At 37.9% G+C, this 18,490-nt stretch overlaps 2 protein-coding genes across 2 annotated transcripts in view; one reads left to right on the top strand and one right to left on the bottom strand.

Annotated features, from left to right (window-relative positions):
• The window catches only part of BOLL (boule homolog, RNA binding protein), a 66,594-nt gene extending 66,066 nt beyond the window's left edge, over window positions 1-528 (top strand). The window contains exon 11 of the mRNA XM_044669064.1: window positions 370-528. Coding sequence (XP_044524999.1) covers window positions 370-528 — 159 coding nt within the window. The remainder of the gene's footprint in view (window positions 1-369) is intronic.
• Window positions 529-15,657: 15,129 nt separating this feature from the next.
• MARS2 (methionyl-tRNA synthetase 2, mitochondrial) lies at window positions 15,658-18,233 on the bottom strand. The gene has a single exon (XM_044666432.1). It carries the CDS (start codon window positions 18,231-18,233, stop codon window positions 16,416-16,418), a length of 1,818 nt encoding a protein of 605 aa, XP_044522367.1. The 3' UTR covers window positions 15,658-16,415.
• Window positions 18,234-18,490: the final 257 nt, after the last annotated feature.

An 18,490-nucleotide genomic window follows, 5' to 3' on the forward strand; every position in this document is an offset into this window, starting at 1 on the left:
TAGTTTTTTTTCTAAGTGATCTGACTTAACTTATATATATCACATAAAATGACAGGCAAGATGGTACAGTGAATGAAAGGTCCTGGAAGGAAGTCCTAGGTTCAAGTTCTGCCTCTGACATACTAGCCTATATGATCATGAACAAATTACTTGGAAATGACTTGTTGATCTGTATTGGTAAACATAGTTTCTACAAGAAAACTCTGATCATACCAATAAAGTCAAAGGACATCCACTCACTTCCTGCTCCTCCCAAAGACAATATGTGAAATGTTCACTTTTCATTTTTGAGTTCACTATGTACAAATTATATTGTTCTAACACGCATAGACTGGAAAATCCTTATATGTATTTTTAATATCATGATAGGAACCAAGGTTACATTCTGTGAGAAGAAGCTTTTCTCAAACTTCATCTGTGGGACTGAAACCTCGATATACCCGAAGCCCTCACTTTCATCCTAGGAAAGAATTCAGAGCAGAAGATTCAATTCTTACTCCACCTTCTTCTACTGATTCTGTTAAGTAAAATCTTGGCTAACTATTATACCAAACACTACATAGTTACTAGCTGAATATGTGGTTTGGTACTGAGTTTAATGAATATGCCTAAGTTAAAAGTGTCTTTGCTTTTTGTAAAGGGAATAAAAGGAATCTTGCAGTTCATCCCTCAGAACATTAGAGGTGCAGGATAAAAATCATGGTTTCCTTTATTAATTCATACACATTTATGGTAACAGACTTATCTGATAAGGATAACAGAAGCTGTAGCTAAAGACAGCACTTGTCTAGGCTAAAAAGTAAAAATTCAGTCATCTGGATATTTTGTCTACATGACTCCAACATCCAGATACTTTAGAAACATCTAGATTAAATTTCTCAGTTTTTTCTCCAGATGTTTTACATTGTATAGATACATCTACAGTGTATGTAAAATATATTAAAGCAGTTAAGGCAAACTGTTTGTAAGATAGGCAAGGCTCAAGAAGGCCATAACTTGATATAGAAAATGTTTACTCATTCTCATTTTATTTCAGCTTCACTGTATTTAGTTTTTATATATGTTTTATCTAATATATTTTAAATATTTTTGCTAAAATACCTAATACTTTCCATTTGTAATTTGAATTCTTATCAAATACATGTTTTAAATAATTTATATTAAGAATTTTAATAGTCTGTCAGGTGATGACCATTTGTTTCCTACTATATTCCATGGCCAAAGCTGACATTATTCTTAAAATATGGTTAATAATATATGCATATTTATTACTCATCCTCTTGTCATTGATATATGAAACATAAGTGTTTCCTGGTATCTCTGCAGGTTTAAACATTCACTTTATATATATTTTCATATATATAATATTGAGAGAGAATATATATTTATTCAAAGTAACTCATCCACCGTTCTTTGCTTTCATGTCTTAGTTTGTGAGGCTTCTAGTTTAAAAAAAATAAATAAGCCTTGAATTTTAAAAAACACTGAATTCTGTATTTAATCTTTTTAAAATAGAAGTCAGGATTATCTATTAATATGGTATGAAAGACCTAATTTTTTTAAATGTCAAAGTGACTTTAAACTTTTTTTTACATCCATTTAGGTACTTCTTCTCAGCTGTCCTTAGAGAAAATATTACCTTCCTCTTAAAGGAAATTGGGTTCTTATAGAGTGGGCAGTATGCAAAAATAGTTATATAAATTAGTAATATTGAAATTGTTTTATTTAAAATTCAATCTAGCACTTAATGGAATTATATTACATTATATGCTGAATCAAACATTCTCAACTATATTGTAATTTTCTGTCCACTCTAAGACCTACGGCATTTTTGCACTTTTGTTGAGTTAGGAATAAAAATTTCATACAAAAAGTTATTTGTTATTTTTGTAAAACAAAAATTCCAAAAGATGATTGCCCAATTATTGTAATTTAGGACAGCTTTTTATCTTCTTTCTATTATTACCCCTTTTCTCATAGCATGATAAACTGTCTATTGATATGTATAATTTGTTGGGGATGTCACCTTAATGTTTTGGGATTAATATACTTTAGTTGAACACTAAAATTTAGCAATATAAGGAATGTTAGAGCATATTTTGGCACATCCTGAAGCCACTCCATCTCTGTGTACATGTTTTCCTTTACTGTAATTATTTGTGAAAACAATATCCTATGTAGAAAGTCTTGTGTTCTGATATTAGAGCCTTATTCAAAATATCATGAAACAGTATATTTATTCCATTTGTCTGGTATTTTCAGGATAAGTTTTAGTCCTTTTTCACAATTCAAACTTATTCAGTATTTACCAAGGCATGTAGGTTCTGAAAATGTTGTAAATTATAGAGGTCCAATAGTAATTGTATTCCAAAAATATTTTACATTTGAAGTATTTTCTAATTTCTTGAACAATTGTGCTGTTATTTTAAATGTATATCAGGGATGGTATTATCTGGAAAAACCCAAATATTTCCATGGATTCATTATTTTCATTCAGTTTTATGAGAATAACATAATACTTTTTTCCTCCAACTGTATAAATTTTAAAAGGACTGAGAATCTTTGAAAATTCATGAATGCACACAAAAAAAGTAACAAAACAAATCTTAAAAAGGAAGTCAGCAGAGTATTTGTTGGAAAATTGTCATACTTAATTTCTGTAATTTTGCATTTTACAAATGATGTACCATATCCCAATGTATCAGAAAGCAACTTTAACTATTTTACAGATCAATGTGTTAGCTTTATTTTAAGTAGCAGTGCCTTTTTCATTACAAGTCATAATAAAAATGACCATATTATATATATATATATAGAATTTTAAGTTAAAGGGACTAACTACTAATCCTCATTCTTAGTCCTTATATGATTCAGAAACAATGAATTGTATATGAAGGGAAGGTTAAATTAATATATAAAGTATTGCTACAAATTATTCTTTGTGCTTCAAAGAAACCACTTCAGTTTAAAGGACAAAAAATAATTTGAAATACATTCATTAGAACTTTAAGGAACTTTTCAAGGTATTTGGAATATATTTCAACATTTGTACCAAATCAAAGAAATTAATAATAAGTAAAGGGAGCTAGATAAAATTCTTGTGAATAGGTAGGGTTCTTGAACATTAAGAATTTGGAATTTTTAAAAATAGTTAATATTTGTTAGAGCTCTACAATTTAATAACCTTTTCTGCTTCATAAAATTACATTTATGCCAGAAAGTAAATTTAGTCACTACATTTTGGTTTAAAAAAATAAAAGTTTTTATTTTCTTAGAACTAAATCTTCATTCTAATACTTAAAATCCTGACAATGCCATTCCACTAAAAAGCTACCCTTTAACTTTCTAATGTTGTATGTAGCTGCATCTTTTCTTAAGAATATGCATTTTTCTGCCTTTCAACCTAATGTGTCCCTCTCTTTGGAAAATGACTATTAAAAGTCTTGGTTATTAATACTTGGACATATCTACCTCGGTAAATTTCTGCTGGATTGGGATTATTGCTCCCCTTGGCTTAAAGCAATATTTTCAATATTTATATTCTATGTCTGTCAAAGATCTAGAGGAAAAATTATACTTCCTAATTTATTCGTTTAGCTACATAGGGATTGTTTTGCCCCAGAGCTGATTTAAGTAAAATCAATGTTGGCTCCACAAGATAGTCTCCGTGAGCCATAAAAAAAGATAAAAATATTATGCACCCTTTTGAGCTAGCAGACTTAATTAATTTTAAGGGCATCATTTACATCTGAAAATAAGACAATTGATTTTTAAGACTATGAACAATAATACTCCAGATACTTTTATGGAGGGAAAATGCTCTTTTGAATTTTGATTATTAATTACCAACTATTTTTATGTACTAGGTCAAGCAATGTCATAATGATCATATTTAATAATATTTTCTTACATTTGAACAGGAAATCATTCTTTTCAAATGTTTAGAAAGTGTCATGAAAATACAACCATTAAATTCCATTCAATTAACCAGTATTCATGTGTTTTCTATAATTTGGTATATATTTTATTTTTCTCTGTACTTAATGACTTTGAATACCAAAATAGGCTTCCTAAATATGGTAACTTTTGCTATCACAATTTGATTTAATTAATCACATTCCAGTAATTTAATAAAAATCAACCAGAACACATGACTTAAATATTTTCTGTATTTTAGATGAAAAGATGTAGGGAGTTTTAAGGATGCACCTTCTCTAAAAAATAGTTTCATAGACAGTTAAGTATTAAAGTAAGTTAGTGCAGTAATTTCAGCTCACCTGGATTGAAGCTTTCTTCACTTTATGACAGCTCCTATTTAAGTGAAGGAAAGAACCTTTAGCAAGTAATTTTTAAAATAAATTCAAAATATGATAGATAGGTCATTTTTATGATGAATTAGTCTGATGATCCTGTCAGCAAGCCATAACCTACCGTACAAAAAAAAAAAAAAAAAGTCGAAATGTGATAAGCACCCATCATGCCTAGCTAGCTGTAAGAATGTGTTGCTCACATTTTAAACAGAGTTCTAAATAATTTATTTAAGACACAATATAAAGGTACAGGTCTTTTTGGCCTTCCAAGTTAGCATGCACTTAGTGAACCTTTTGATATTATAATTCATTTTTTAAAATATATTTTAAATAATAGCTTAAAAGAATGCCATAGACTTAGGTTTTCATCATACTTTATAATGTAGCCTATGTCCATCAAAATGGCTACATTTCATAATAAATGGATCAATTAAATATAACTATGAGTGCTCTTCATGTGATTCATAATAAGGTTTCTAAATATTTAATTTTGTGAAGTTAGAACATGACTAAACTGTCGTGTGACACAATTTATCAAGTATTGTCTGGTATGCAACATGTTAGCTAATGGGGTAGATGTTTTGCTTTGTTAATAAATGGAGTCCAGGGGCATTTAATGTGGTTACTGCAGGCTTATTAGGAAAGATATCATAAGTGTATAGCAATAAATGTTTAATAAATTCATAGAACTTAGGTTGTTAGTAAATAGATGATTCTTTAGCATAATTGAATACATAGCTCATTTGTATTAAAACTGTATGTATGTAATACAGTAATGAAAAACAACGTTTCTATAGTTTGTAACCTAATAAAATTCTGGTTTTGTAACTAAAAGGTTAATTCCAATAAAAATTTTGAATATTTCATTGTGTTCTCATGAGATAAATGTGAATTTTAAACATTGATAAGGTTTTATTTTTAATAGTTAAACTTCTCCTTTTCTTATAATTTATATTTGAAATAACTAAAAATATGCCAAGGTACCCAAGGAAGTAGAAATTTGACATAAAAGAGAAGTGGTAGATTCTAGAGTTTAAATAGCTTCACAAATAATAATAATCTTAAAACCATGTCCAAACTACTTTCCCCACCTGTTTCTCTTAGCCCCGCAAAAGTTAAACAATATCTAAATCACTGATACAGCAGCACAATAAGGAATTGACCGTATAAAAAATTTGAGCCAAAAAAACAAATACATCCAACATTTTTCTGGACTGCCCCTTCCCCATTTTTACACTTAAATGCTCCAAACTTGGAGAGAGCAGGCTTCAGGTTCTGTAGCCATCAACAGAGTTTAAGTTTCTTCAGTTCATTTTATCTTGATCCTGGAAACATAACATTGGGATACTTGTTTGCATAGTCCAGTTGAATTCAGTTGTCTAAAGCTATCCTGAGGTGGTAAGAGAGAAATCCAAACAGTGACTAGACCTGGCACCAGAATTAGGAATTTACAGAGAAGCTGAATGCATTGGGCATTGTCAGTTCAGAAAAAGGAAGGGACAAAAGAACTATCTTTGATCACACTTGGATCAGGAGACAGTCTGAAAAATAATAATAGAAATACACTAGGACATAATGAAAAGAGTACTAGATTAGTTGTAATGTTATTAGTTTTATGGATTGTAATTAACTTTATTTTAACGTTCATTACAGTAGGAATTGTTTCATTCTTTGTGATCCCACTGCCTAGCATAATTCAGCCTGGCACATAAGAACTTGGTAAATGATTATAGATTGAGTCAGAGAAATTAGCCTCATATCTTGGCTCTGATGCTTACTAACTATATGTGGTCTTGGGCAGATGACTTCACTACTTTGAACCTCTGCTTTCTCATCTATAAGTTGAGGGGAGTTCTCTAAAGCCTCTCTCAGCTTTAAATCTGAATTTAAGTTCTTTTTACCTGCCTAAAAATTTTTCACTGGGCTCTAATACATTTGCAATTACCTCTGTAAAAATGCATTTATCAGTGAGAATTATCACAAAGCAGTATGTTGATATAGAAAGAACACATTTTAAAATGAGAAAGTACAAGTCCTACTTCTGACATTTGCTGTGTGACCCTGGATAAGTCATATAACAACCCAATTCTTCATCTGTAAATGAGGAATAATAGTCACTATGTACCTTAATACCATTATTGTGAAAGTGCTTTATAAAGCAAGGTATATAGGAGGCAGCTAGGTGGCTCTGTGGATTAAGAGCCTGGGAGTTCTGGGTTCAGATGTGACCTCATACACTTACTAGCTTTGTGTGACCCTCAGCAAGTCACTTAACCTCCATTGCCTACTCCTTACTGCTCTTCTGCCTTGAACCCAATACGTAGTATTGGACAGAAGGTCAATGTTTTGGTTTTTTTTAAGTGGTATATAAATTTCAATTACTTTCAGCAATAACCTGAATGTAAATATAATTTTACTTATTGAAATTAGAGTGCAATTTCTGTCAAGCCCTAAAACTGACTGATAACTTTGGACTATACCTCCTTGGTGAGAACATCTAGCCAGTATGAGTCCAAGGCCAACCTCTGGCTAACTTTCATGGCTTTTTATTCAACAAAAGCCCATCGGGGAATCACTTTGCAAAATAAAGAGAAACATATTGCAAATTTTATGTCTAATGCATGCCAGACTGGTACAGTTTTCAACATCAAAAACAACAAAAGCCTCATCCCAAATAGTCGTCATTCATATAGCCCTTTAAGGATTGCAAAGAATTTTACATGGATCATCTCTTAATCTTTACCCTGTGGAGTGAGTACTACAAGCAATATCTCCATTTTGCAGGTTAGGAGACTGAAGCATAAAGAGATAATGACTTGCCCATTGTGTTTCATTATGTTCTTATCAAATTTTGGAGAGATCTGTAAACCCCAAATTTATAGCTCCCATAGTAATGTGCGTGTCCAAACTTCACATTGATATATAAAAGCTAGGCATAGTCAGCCAGAGGTTCTCACCTTTTTGTGTGTATCATGAACCCTGCCAAACTCTATGGACTTAGGATAAAATTTTTAAATAATTGAAGGAAATGCTATGCTATATTATGCTAAGTCTCCATTGTAGATTAGTGGAAGTAAAGATGTCATTTTTTCTCATCCAAATTCATAGACCCCTTGAACTCTTAAGGATTGTGTGGATTCCAGGATAAGACCTAACTGCTGACTTAGATCAGTAGAAGAGGAAAGAACCTCGAAAATCATGTAGTTAAATGACCTCATTTTAAAGTTTGTGGAAGACAGACAGGTTCAGAGAGGAAAAATAATTTGCCTTAGGTCATACACATCTAGTGATACAGCCAAGATTCAAACGTAGGTTTTTGGCTTTCCACCACATCAAGTTGCCTATTTAGTAACAGTGGGAAAGAGTAGTGGTTTGGAAGTACTTAGGTTGGATCTAGTCTTAATGATGATGATAATAAAAAGAAATGATTGGATAATAGGGAATTGAGCAGCATCCAACTTTCATGGATGTTTCTTTTACTAAAGGGTGTTGGCATCCTGAGTGTGGGGATAGCCATGTAATAATATGTGCCCATAAGGAAATTTAAGCTTACAGAGATAGTGACTTGCCCAAGGACACACTTCTTAAGAATAATATAGCCAGGTGTCTAACCCAAGTCTTCTGACTACAAACCTGGTGTTTCCACAACATTCAGCTTCAGAATAAGACCCAGCTCTTGACACCCTCGTAGAGTTTACAGTGTAGTAAATAACAAGATATTAGATCATCATGTTAAAAGATGATAATCTATCCTTTTATCACTAGCATCAGTCTGTCTCCTTTACTCACAGGTACCATCTACTTTGTGACTTTTAGACATCTTCCTCTTTATGTAGATGCTTTTTGTTAAATGTTGTTAATTCAATAAAAATCAACATGTTGTGCCAGGCTGGGAACTTTTTTTAAAGGCAAAAGACAGTTCCTGCCCTTAAGGGACCTCACAATCTATTGGGGAAGACACCATGCAAACAAATATATACAAACAAGCTATGTAAAGGATAAATAGGAAATAATTAACAGAGGGAAGACACTAGAATTAAGAAGGAATGGAAAAGGCTTATTGAGCTTTTTTCAACATATGAAGTCATACACAATATACTTCTATATTAACCCATGTTACAAAAAAAGTGGGAAGTAGATAATATTTTTCATGAGTAAAATATGGATCATGAAAAGGATGGTGTTGATGATAGAGATACTGAGGTTGATTGGATTCCTCAGTAATCCTCAGTGAAAAAAGCCTGAGAGCTTTCCTCCCTGGACCAGTGCACTTGAAAATCTCCCAGACAGGTTTATAAAACAGGATAGGGATTTATTTGGAAATGAGGTATCTTGAAGGGGAGGATTAAGGAATAGGATTCCCTAACTCTAAGGGTTCTCACTAACTGCCCATCTTCTAAAACCCCTCACAGGGTGCCTTCTGTGACCTGATACTCCCTGAGACCCTGACCTGGCTATCTAGATCCCAAAACTCTGTCTAGCTAACCTCGCTCTATTTAATCCTCCCAAATTGGTAGGATAAACAGGTCTGTTAATTTCTTCAGGGTGAACCTGGTATGGTTAAGTTCAACCCTAGCTGGACCAGGCCAGAGTTGGCTTCTGGCCTTCACCGACACAGATTAGCTCGATCACAGATCTTCAGAGCAGTTAGGAACACTTTCAGTATGCAAGAAACACTGATGAATCTCAAATAATGAAGGGTTTTTCCAGACAGGAACACCAGAGAGTTGGTATCTTCAGCTTCAAGGGATAGGAAGCCAAACCTCCTCAGTTCAGAGGGAAAAAGGAAGTTCCAGCTCCAGACAGTCCAAGAAACAGGAATTCTGAGAACCCCTACTGACCGTTTGTGCTCACTCTTATTTTTACTCTGTGTTCCAGAATTCTGCACCATCAGCTCCTGGCATAAGGCCAGCTTCTGCTTTCCCTTACCCAATTTCTGCTTCCCTTATATGGGTCTTTTGGAATTGTCTTGGATCATTGTATTGATTCGAGTAGCTCTCTTTCATAGTCAATTGTCTTTACAATATTGCTATTATTGTGCACAGTGTTTTCCTGGTTCTACTCAGTTCATTTTGAATCAGTTCATATAAATCTCCCCAGGTTTTTATGAATTCATCCTGCTAGGCATTTCTTATAGTGCAACAGCATTCATCAGAGTCATATACCACAGTTTGTTCAGCCATTTCCTAGATGATGAACATCCCCTTAATTTCCAATTCTTTGCCACCACAAAATAAGCCTTTATAAGTATTTTTGTACACATTTTCTTTTTCATTTACAAACCTAGTAGTGATATTGCTTGGTCAGAGGGTCTGCAGTTTTATAGCCCTTTCGGCGGCATAGTTTCAAATTGTTCACTAGAATAGTTAGACTACCAACAATGCATTAATATCCATATTTTCCCACATCCCCTCCAGCATTTGCCCTTTTCTTTTTCTGTTTTGTTAGCCAATCTGATAGGTTTGAGATGGCACCTCAGAATTGTTTAATTTGCATTTTTCATCAAGAGTAATTTGGAGTATTTTTTTCATGTGATTAGATAGCTTTGATTTCTTCTTCAGAAAACTGCCTGTTCATAATGCTTTAACCCAGTGATTCTGAAAGTGGGCGCTACCGCCCCCTGGTGGGTGCTGCAGCACTCCAGGGCGGTGATGGCCACACTTTTTTTGTATTACATTCTATTCTGAGTTCAATAAATAGTTTCATAATTTCCAGGGAGCACTAAGTAATATTTTTTCTGGAAAGGGGGCAGTAGGCCAAAAAAGTTTGGGAACCACTGCTTTAACCATTTATTATTTGGAAAATGGCTCTTATTTTTATAAATTCAGATCAGTTCTCTATATATTTGAGAAATGTAAGGGAAAGGCTTATTATAAAAGATGGGATTTTAGTTAAGACTTAAAACCAGGAAAAGTCAATAGATGGGGATAAGGAGGGAAAGCATTCCAGGCCTGGGGCACAGCCAGAGAAAATGCCCAGAGGCTCTAGATGGAATAGCTTTATTCTTTGAAGACTATGAAACCATCTTATTCCATGGAACAGCCAAGACTGGAAAGAAGAGGCAAGGAAGAGTAAAGGTGTTAAGAAGTCTGGGAGAGAAGGACAGGGATAGGTTATGAAGGGCTTTGAATGGCAAACTGAAATTTGTATGTGATCCTGGAAGTGTTAGAGAGGCAGCACGGTTTATTGAGAAGTGTGGTAAGGGGTGGATGAATGAAAAACAGATGGGAGTGGAGAGATACTTGAGGCAGGCAGATCCACCAGCATTTTATTGCAGTGGTCCAGGCACTATGAGGTGATATGGGTCTACATTAGAGTGATGGCAGTGTCAGAGGAGAGAAGAGGCTGTATATTCAAGAGATTTTGAAAAGGTGAAATTTATAGGCATTAGCAACAGATCAAATATGGAAGGGGTTGGTAAGGGATAGTAAAAAGTTGAGGGGGGCAGCGGAGTAGCTCAGTGGATTGAGAGCCAGGCCTAGAGACGGGAGATTCTAGGTTCAAATATTGACCTCAGACACTTCCCAGCTGTGTGACCCTGGGCAAGTCACTTGACCCCCATTGCCTAGCCCTTACCACTCTTCTGCCTTAAAGCCAATACACAGTATTGCTTCTGAGATGGAAGATAAGGGTTTAAAAAAAAAAGTTGAGGATAGATTTCAAACCTGAGGAATTAGGAAGATGGTGTTGCCATCTTCAAAACCAGGAAAGGTAGGAGGTATGGATATGTGTGTGGTTAGGAGATGAACTGAGGAAAAGATGCCTCTCGGCAGTGTGGGCCCAGTTGAGATAATGTAACATAAATGTAGTGGATTCAGTGTGAATATTTGTGTGATTTTTTTCTTACCTTTGGCCAGTAGCAAGTGTGTAGCAGTAAAAGTAGAAAATTGTAGGGAGTATATGATTGTGACAAAATACTACTGCACTATAAGAAACTATGAACAGACTGAGTTTTTAAAAACTTGGAAAGCTACATGAGATAATGAATAGTGAAATGAATAGAACCAGGAAAACATTATACACCACCAAAGAATTAATGCTGGAAGAATAAACTGCAACTGTTACCTCCAAAAAGCAAACAGAAAGGTGAAATATTAAAGATTTAATTTATATGTACATGATGGCCACTTGGCAATATCTGTTATGATGTGGGACAGTAGGGAGGGTCTGGGAGGCTGGGACACTAGTCTATAGATTTATTATGTGGATATGAAGAAAAGTAAGCTAAACACACAGGAGATTTGGGTTTTTGTTTGCATACTGTCTTTTTCTTTGTATATAGAAATGCTTGTTTCATTTGGTTTTGTAAAATTTTGAATAAAAAAAGATTTTTTTTTTACATGGTAGCAGTGATCCAAGGCTGAAGCTTGACAGAGCGGTTCACCAAGAAGTCGAGATGAGGAAGAGAGTGGCTAGTATAAAGGGAGATGGCCTGGAAGGGGTCAAGATATTGGAGGTCAAAGTATACAGATGAAGAGTTGGGTCTTGTAAGAGAAGCAGAGGAAGACGTGAAAAGCCAAAAGGTTATGGTCAGATAAGGAAGTTTCAAAATTCTTGAACATGGAGGTGATACGTTTGTGGGTGATGGCAAGATTAAAGGTATGTCTGTGTGTGTGGCTGATATGAGGTAGATGAGTAGCTCATGAAAGGTGAGTAGGTTGAGGAACTGAATGGTCTTATAATTTAAGGGCTAATTTATATAGGTTGAAGTCTCTTAATATGAGGGCAGAAGTTGGGGAGGAAAGAAAAATTGTGAGCCTTATACTAAATTCATTGAGGAAAGGAAGAGAGTGACCCAGGGGTCCATAGAAAACAGCTACCAGGATTTTGATTGGATGTTAGATATGAATAGCATGAACCTCAAAGGAACAAAAGTTATTGTGTGATGGAGGTAGGGGGAAAACTTTGAAATGGAGAACAAAGAGTATTCCAACAGCCTTACTTCAACCAGTGAGCCAAGAAGGAGTAAAATTTCAAGCTAGTTCTGGAAAAGGTAGCCAGGGAAGCAGTGTCATCTGAGGGAGGGGGGGGTGGGCATGTTTCAGTATTAGCTAATAGAGGGAAAGAGTGGGAAAGTAAAAGATTTTGGTTGAAGGGGAGTTTATTGCCTGTGTAACAGGCATTTCAGAGGGCACAATGGGTGAGGTTTGGTTGGGAAAAAAAAAAGAAACTTTGGGAAGAGGATTAGGAATAAGAAATAAAATGGTGGAAAGGTGGGCTGAGGAATGGGGTTTGATGATCTACAGGGGTTCTCTTGAATCACCGAAATGGGAAAGGTATATTGGAGGTATGAGAATAGAAGATTGTATGGAAGTATGAGAGTGGAAGGTGCCAAACCTTTCCCAGGAGTGATCTGGCCAGCAATAAATAACAGTATGAGGTGGGAAGCTGTGCTTCACTATTACTCTTCCTTCCAAAGGATGGAAATTAGGCAAGAAAAAGGCTCAGCAGGAGATGGAAGTTGAACTTGCACAGAAGGAGAAAGAAGGCCCATTCTCCATCAACTTTCCTCTTCCCTCAAGGTACAGGCAAATGGGAGGTAGAAGGCCTGAGGTCAAAAGATGGTTGTTTCTCTTTGCACTGGAGGTTCTCCGCTTCCCAGTTGGGATGTTGGACTGGTAACAGAAGGTACGAGTTGCTTTGTGCTGGCAGAGATGGCATTCATTTGCTTTGGGGCATTTACAGGCAACCAGCCTGGCCCATTGCCATCTTCCCTCAGGACAAGTTGTACCCAGCAAGAGATAAAAAGCACAAGGCAGAGCAAGGGGAACATTTGGTCCCTTTACTTGGTAGTTTGTAGTTTTCGAGCTTGAAGGAATCAGAAAGGTCATCTAGTCCAACTCTCTCATTTTATATGAGTAAACTAATGCCTAGAAAGGTAAAATATGAAAGTGTTTGCCAAACACTACACTTGCTCATATTAGTACCTCTCAAATCCCCAGACACCACAGTTTTGTACATTTTAATGGTGTACCATTTTCATGTAGTTAGAAAATGCCTTTCCACAAGGAAATAACTAAAAGGAGAGATGACATTTATGACTAGTTTGCTTGGTCTGATTTAAACTCTTGTGTAATTATCCATGCCAAGGCTCCAAGACTCTTTACTCTTTTTGAGTTTCTTAGTGTGTTATCCCTTCTGGATTCCAGTAATTGCATGCTGCTATAGTTTTTTGAGTGGGTCTAGCACGGTATTTTTTCAGGGTTACAAGGCAGCCTCATGAAGGTGTATTCAGCCCTACTGGTTAGGTGGCTATGGCTTCAAAGGGAGTCATGAAGGCTTAAAATTAGTCAGGCAATGGATCTAAAATACTCAGATATACCACTTATTGTTGTTTTTCTTATAATAACCTCTTCTATTATATGGTTGTAGCAAAATCCAATTGACCTGTAAGAAATTTAATGTGTGAAGGGACTTAAGAGATCTTTTCTGCTAGCCGCCTCATTTTACAGATGAGAAAACTGAGACCAAACAAGATCAAATTATTTGACTTGCTGAGTTTCTCAGTTTCTTATGGAGTAAGGGGAGGAGAGCATGGTTGGGTTTAGGGATGGGCTGTTGGGGAGTTTTTTTAGTTGCTGGGGTTTTTTGGTTTTGTTTTTTAAACAGCATTGGCACTAACACCCAGGTCTCCTGACTCTAAGGCCATCTATCTTGTTCTACCACATTGCATGCTTTATACAGCAGAGGTACCACCAGCTAGCAAATTCCAGTCAACAAAACTTCCAAGTGCTACAGCAAAAACCAGATTAAAATGTAATTGGAAAATATTTAACAAAATAAATATATGCAGTACAGCTTAATGTTAATTTGTGATTTTCTGAATCAGTATGTGCCCTGCAGGGATGTTTCTATTTGACCCCAGTGTTCTACTCCTTGAATGCAGAAAATATTTTGTTTCTGTCTCTATAGCCTTCTGATGCAACATGGTGTCATGCACAGAGAACTGGCCTCAAAGATAGGAAAACCTAAGTTCCAGCTCTGTCTCTGACTCACAATGGTTGTATCACTCTTGGTAATTAATTTAACCTCTCTGTGCCCTGCATACCTTAGTCTTTTTTTAAAGGGTCATGAAAGTGCTGATATGCACTGGGAGAGGGAGTTCCTCTATTGATAAGTTCCCAATATCAATAAAGTCATAGGACCAGTCCCAATCTCTTTGGAGCTTCAGTTCTTTACACATAGTCCTCACTTAGTAAATGCTAGTTAGATTGAATTGGAACTGGGATAACAACCCATTGCTGACTAGTTTACATACATCTTAATTCACAGCTATATCCAATGAGCACCACTACAGTATTCTCTGATTCACCCAAACCCCTTCTAACATAACCAACCTGTCCCACAGGGAAAAAGCTGAACCAATCCCCTGGAACTGACACCTGGAGACCTTGCCAAAGGTTACACATATATTAAGTGGCAGAGCAAAGATTCAAACTCAAGTGATTTCAAGTTTGATACTTTTTAACCCACTACCATGCCTCTCCAGAGTTCTGATGACACAAATTTTTTTTTCTGTTTCTTAAGAAGTACCTCATTTTCTTTCATCAAGCACCTCAAGCCCTTCCACCAAAAGATTCCTACATGCCAGCCATTTTCTAATGCAGGCCTGTTTCGTTTGAGAGATGGATTACAATGCCAGTTAACTGCAAAGATAATGAGAGCTCACATTTGCACATTATATCAGTATATTTAAGCAGTTATGTCAATGTGAATAATTAGATAACTTCCAATTAATAAAAGTTTCATTCAACCCACTGCCTAAATTGAAACATCTAGTGGTCACTGGACAAGGTCCCAGGTAGGTCAAGTAAAACTATCAACCTACCATAAAACTCGGGATCAAAGGACTGAGCTTTAGCACTCAAAAGGGCCTAGGAGGTCATGTTGAGACTTGAAAAGAAGTAACCTGCCCAAGGTCACACAACTGCACTCATTCATATCAGTTAGTGCCCCTCAAAGAGTTCCCTAGAAACTAAGTCTGTACACCTGATATGATGCCATCTTTAAAATGTTGGAAGCCCTTCATGCAGCTCAATGGGAAAAAAAAATATTCAGGGATTGGGGATGCTCAAGATTTGCATTCAGGTGTTCCTGTCTCCAAAACCAACAGTATCCACTGTACCACTTAATCAGTATTTCAAGCACACTGATTACTGCAGTGGTAGGAGGATCCTAGCAGGAAAGTGCTACAGAAATGGGTAGATGGGTAGTGCTAGTGGTACTTCAGAGAGACCAATATAGTACATGTCTACAACCAAAACGTAGTCCAAGATCCCTTTGCTCTCAGCTCCAACAGGCTTACTTAGCCACTTTGTGAGCAAGATAAACATGATAAACAGAGATAAACCATTTGAAAGTAAATTTATTCAAGTAAGGGATTATCCTGCACAAATGTAAATAGACCTTTATTTCAGATCTAATAACCAAAAAAATGGCTACCACAGTTTAGAATGTAAACCGTAACTTTTAAGTTGTTCAAAAAATGAACTGGAGAAGAGAGGATACTAGGTAAAGAGGGAATATTAGGAAATGAGAAAAGACTGTATAAGGAATTTGGGGTTAAATCATTTTGAGACTACTAGAGGAGCCAAAAAATAGAAATGCAAAAAGTCAAAAAGATTAATTAATATTTCACTTTTGTTTGGAAGAGCAACTAAGGATGTTTGAATTCTGAACATCTAGCTTAGAAAACATTTAGCGATTTTGCCTGACAAGGACTGAAGTCCCAGGGATCCAAAAAGGGGTGAGGTAGTCTGAGGAAATAATTACCAATTTCAATTTATTTAGTCAGAAATGTTGGCCGTGGCTCAAGGGGTGGAACAATTAAGGGTAAAGTACTAGCAACTCTCTTTTATCTCCCCACTCCTCCCTATCCCATAATCAAGTTACCAATACTAAAGAAAGTGGTTAGTAATTCAGGGAATTAGAAAATACAGGAACTAGGTACCTCAACTAATATAAACTCCCTCAACCAGGTACTAGCTCCACATCATACTTCTTAACCCCCTGGAGGAGTCATTTGAGAAACTATCCACCCAACTTTCTAGAACACATTAGGGATGTTTTCATAACTTTTAAAACACAGCTTTTAAAAATCTACATCTAAGTACTGTGAATTTTTGCCAACCGGGCCCTAGATTTGTCCAGTCTTGGGAACAAGAGTCCAGTGTCAGGTCCTAGTCTTCTCCCTTCAAAGGGACAAGGCTGCCCATAATATCGAGGAAGGAAGCATATGTTCTGAAGGCCCCTCTCAGTTTCTGAGATACCCAGCCTGGAAAGGAGCTTGTCAGCAAGTGCTGGGGTAACTGGCTGAAGCAATAGTCCAAAGACTCGAAGACACTCTAGTGTCACATGAAGCACTGTGTCCAGCCACTGAGCATCAGCCAAATTTTCCCTATTAAGCTTCCAAGGTGCATTCCGCTGGACAAAGCCATTGGTTTGCCTGACACAAGTGGATACTGCCTCCAAAGCCTTGTAGATCTGAAAATTCTCATAGTAGCTCTCCACTTGAAGGGGTAAAGCTGACACTGCCTTCACCAAAGCATAGTCCTCTGGTTGGGCTTTTGTGGGAGCTGCCATTATACCCTCCATGGAAGGGAAACAGGAGGTGCTGAATACTGGGAAGGTCCCTGTAGGATTTAGGCTAGTGGCAGTACATCGATTGAGGAGCCCCCCCAGTGCATCTGCCAGCTCAGCATCAAGTAACTTCACTACTTTCTTTTCATAGTAGTCACAGTCCCAATTAGGGACACCTTGCCTTAGAAGGAAGTAACGAAATCCATCCACAGTAAACTGATCCAAGCAAGTCAAAGGATCAACCACATTTCCCAGGCTCTTGGACATCTTCTGGCCATGTACTGTCCAATGGGAATGTACATATATGCGATGAGGGGGGGTCATCCCAGCCCCCAAAAGCAAAGCTGGCCAATAAATGGCATGAAACTTAAGGATGTCTTTGCCTATGATGTGGTGGGTGGCAGGCCACCAGGCCTCCTGCTCCGAGTCAGGGTAACCTATGACAGTGAGGTAATTGACCAAGGCATCAACCCACACATAGATGGTCTGTGTTGGGTCTCCAGGGACAGGGAGGCCCCAATACAAATGGCTATTACCCCGAGATACGGAGAGGTCTGGCAAGTCCTCCTCTAGCCACTGAAGAACTGTGTGGCGGAAAGGATCAGGAGTTATGGCCTGAGGGTCATCCAGAAGCCACTGCCTGAGGGGCTCCCTAAACTGGGAAAGTCTAAAAATATAGTTTTCCTCTTTCATCCAACAGACTGGATGCCCACTGTCCAGGGCCACCGGGTGGCTTTGCCCATCGGGGCCCGGGCGCCAGGTGACTTTACCCTCGGGAAGGAAGCACTCTTCAGAGGCGCAGTACCAGCCCTCGTAGAGCCCCTTGTAGAGCAGCCCCCGAGCGTGCAGGACCCCCCAGAAGTAGTGCACTGCGCGCCGATGCCGAGCCTCCGTAGTGCGGAGGAAGTCGGTGATAGAGATGCCGGCCTCCTGGAAGAGAGCCCGGAACTGGGCGGACACCCGGTCACACAGCTCGGACGGGGTCAGGCCCGCTGCAGTAGCAGCCTGCTGGATCTTCAGCCCGTGCTCGTCCGTGCCGGTGGAGAAGCGAACGAGGGGAGCGGCGGGGCTCGTAACAGGCGGCGTAGCTGCCCGGAGGCGGCGGTAGCGGGCTAGGGCATCGGCCAGCAGCGCCGAGTATAAGTGTCCGATATGCGGTGCCGCATTCACATAGAAGATGGGGGTCGTGAAGCAGAAGCGGCCGCCTTCGGCACGCGGGGATCCGGGGCGCCATTCGCCGTCGCCTCCACTGTTACACCAGCCGCGACTTCCCAGAGCTGAGGCCCGACTATGCGGCCCCAGCAGAACCGAACGCCTAAGCTGCCGAAATACCACCCGAAACATGGGCAGAAAAACTCATGCGCCCGAAAGCGCGTTTGAGTGAAAAGCGGCAAAGGGTCCGCCGGTACTAAAAAGCAGCGCATGCGCCTACTCCTCCCGTCCCGGACCAGCCAATTGCAGAGCGGCGCGAGCTCAGCAAGCGAACATGATGACGTCATCCCGCCCCTTCCGGAAGAGCCGTCCCGTTTCTGAGGCGGTGGGAAAGCGGAGAGGGCGTGGAGGGATTGGAAACTAATTCTGGACGTAGTGTGACCACCTTC

The sequence above is a fragment of the Gracilinanus agilis genome, chromosome 3 (assembly GCF_016433145.1).
Source record: "Gracilinanus agilis isolate LMUSP501 chromosome 3, AgileGrace, whole genome shotgun sequence".
Lineage (NCBI taxonomy): Eukaryota > Metazoa > Chordata > Mammalia > Didelphimorphia > Didelphidae > Gracilinanus > Gracilinanus agilis.

Bases quoted from the DNA above. Each gene is read 5' to 3' on its own strand.
- MARS2 (XM_044666432.1), bottom strand. From the start codon at position 18,233: ATGTTTCGGGTGGTATTTCGGCAGCTTAGGCGTTCGGTTCTGCTGGGG.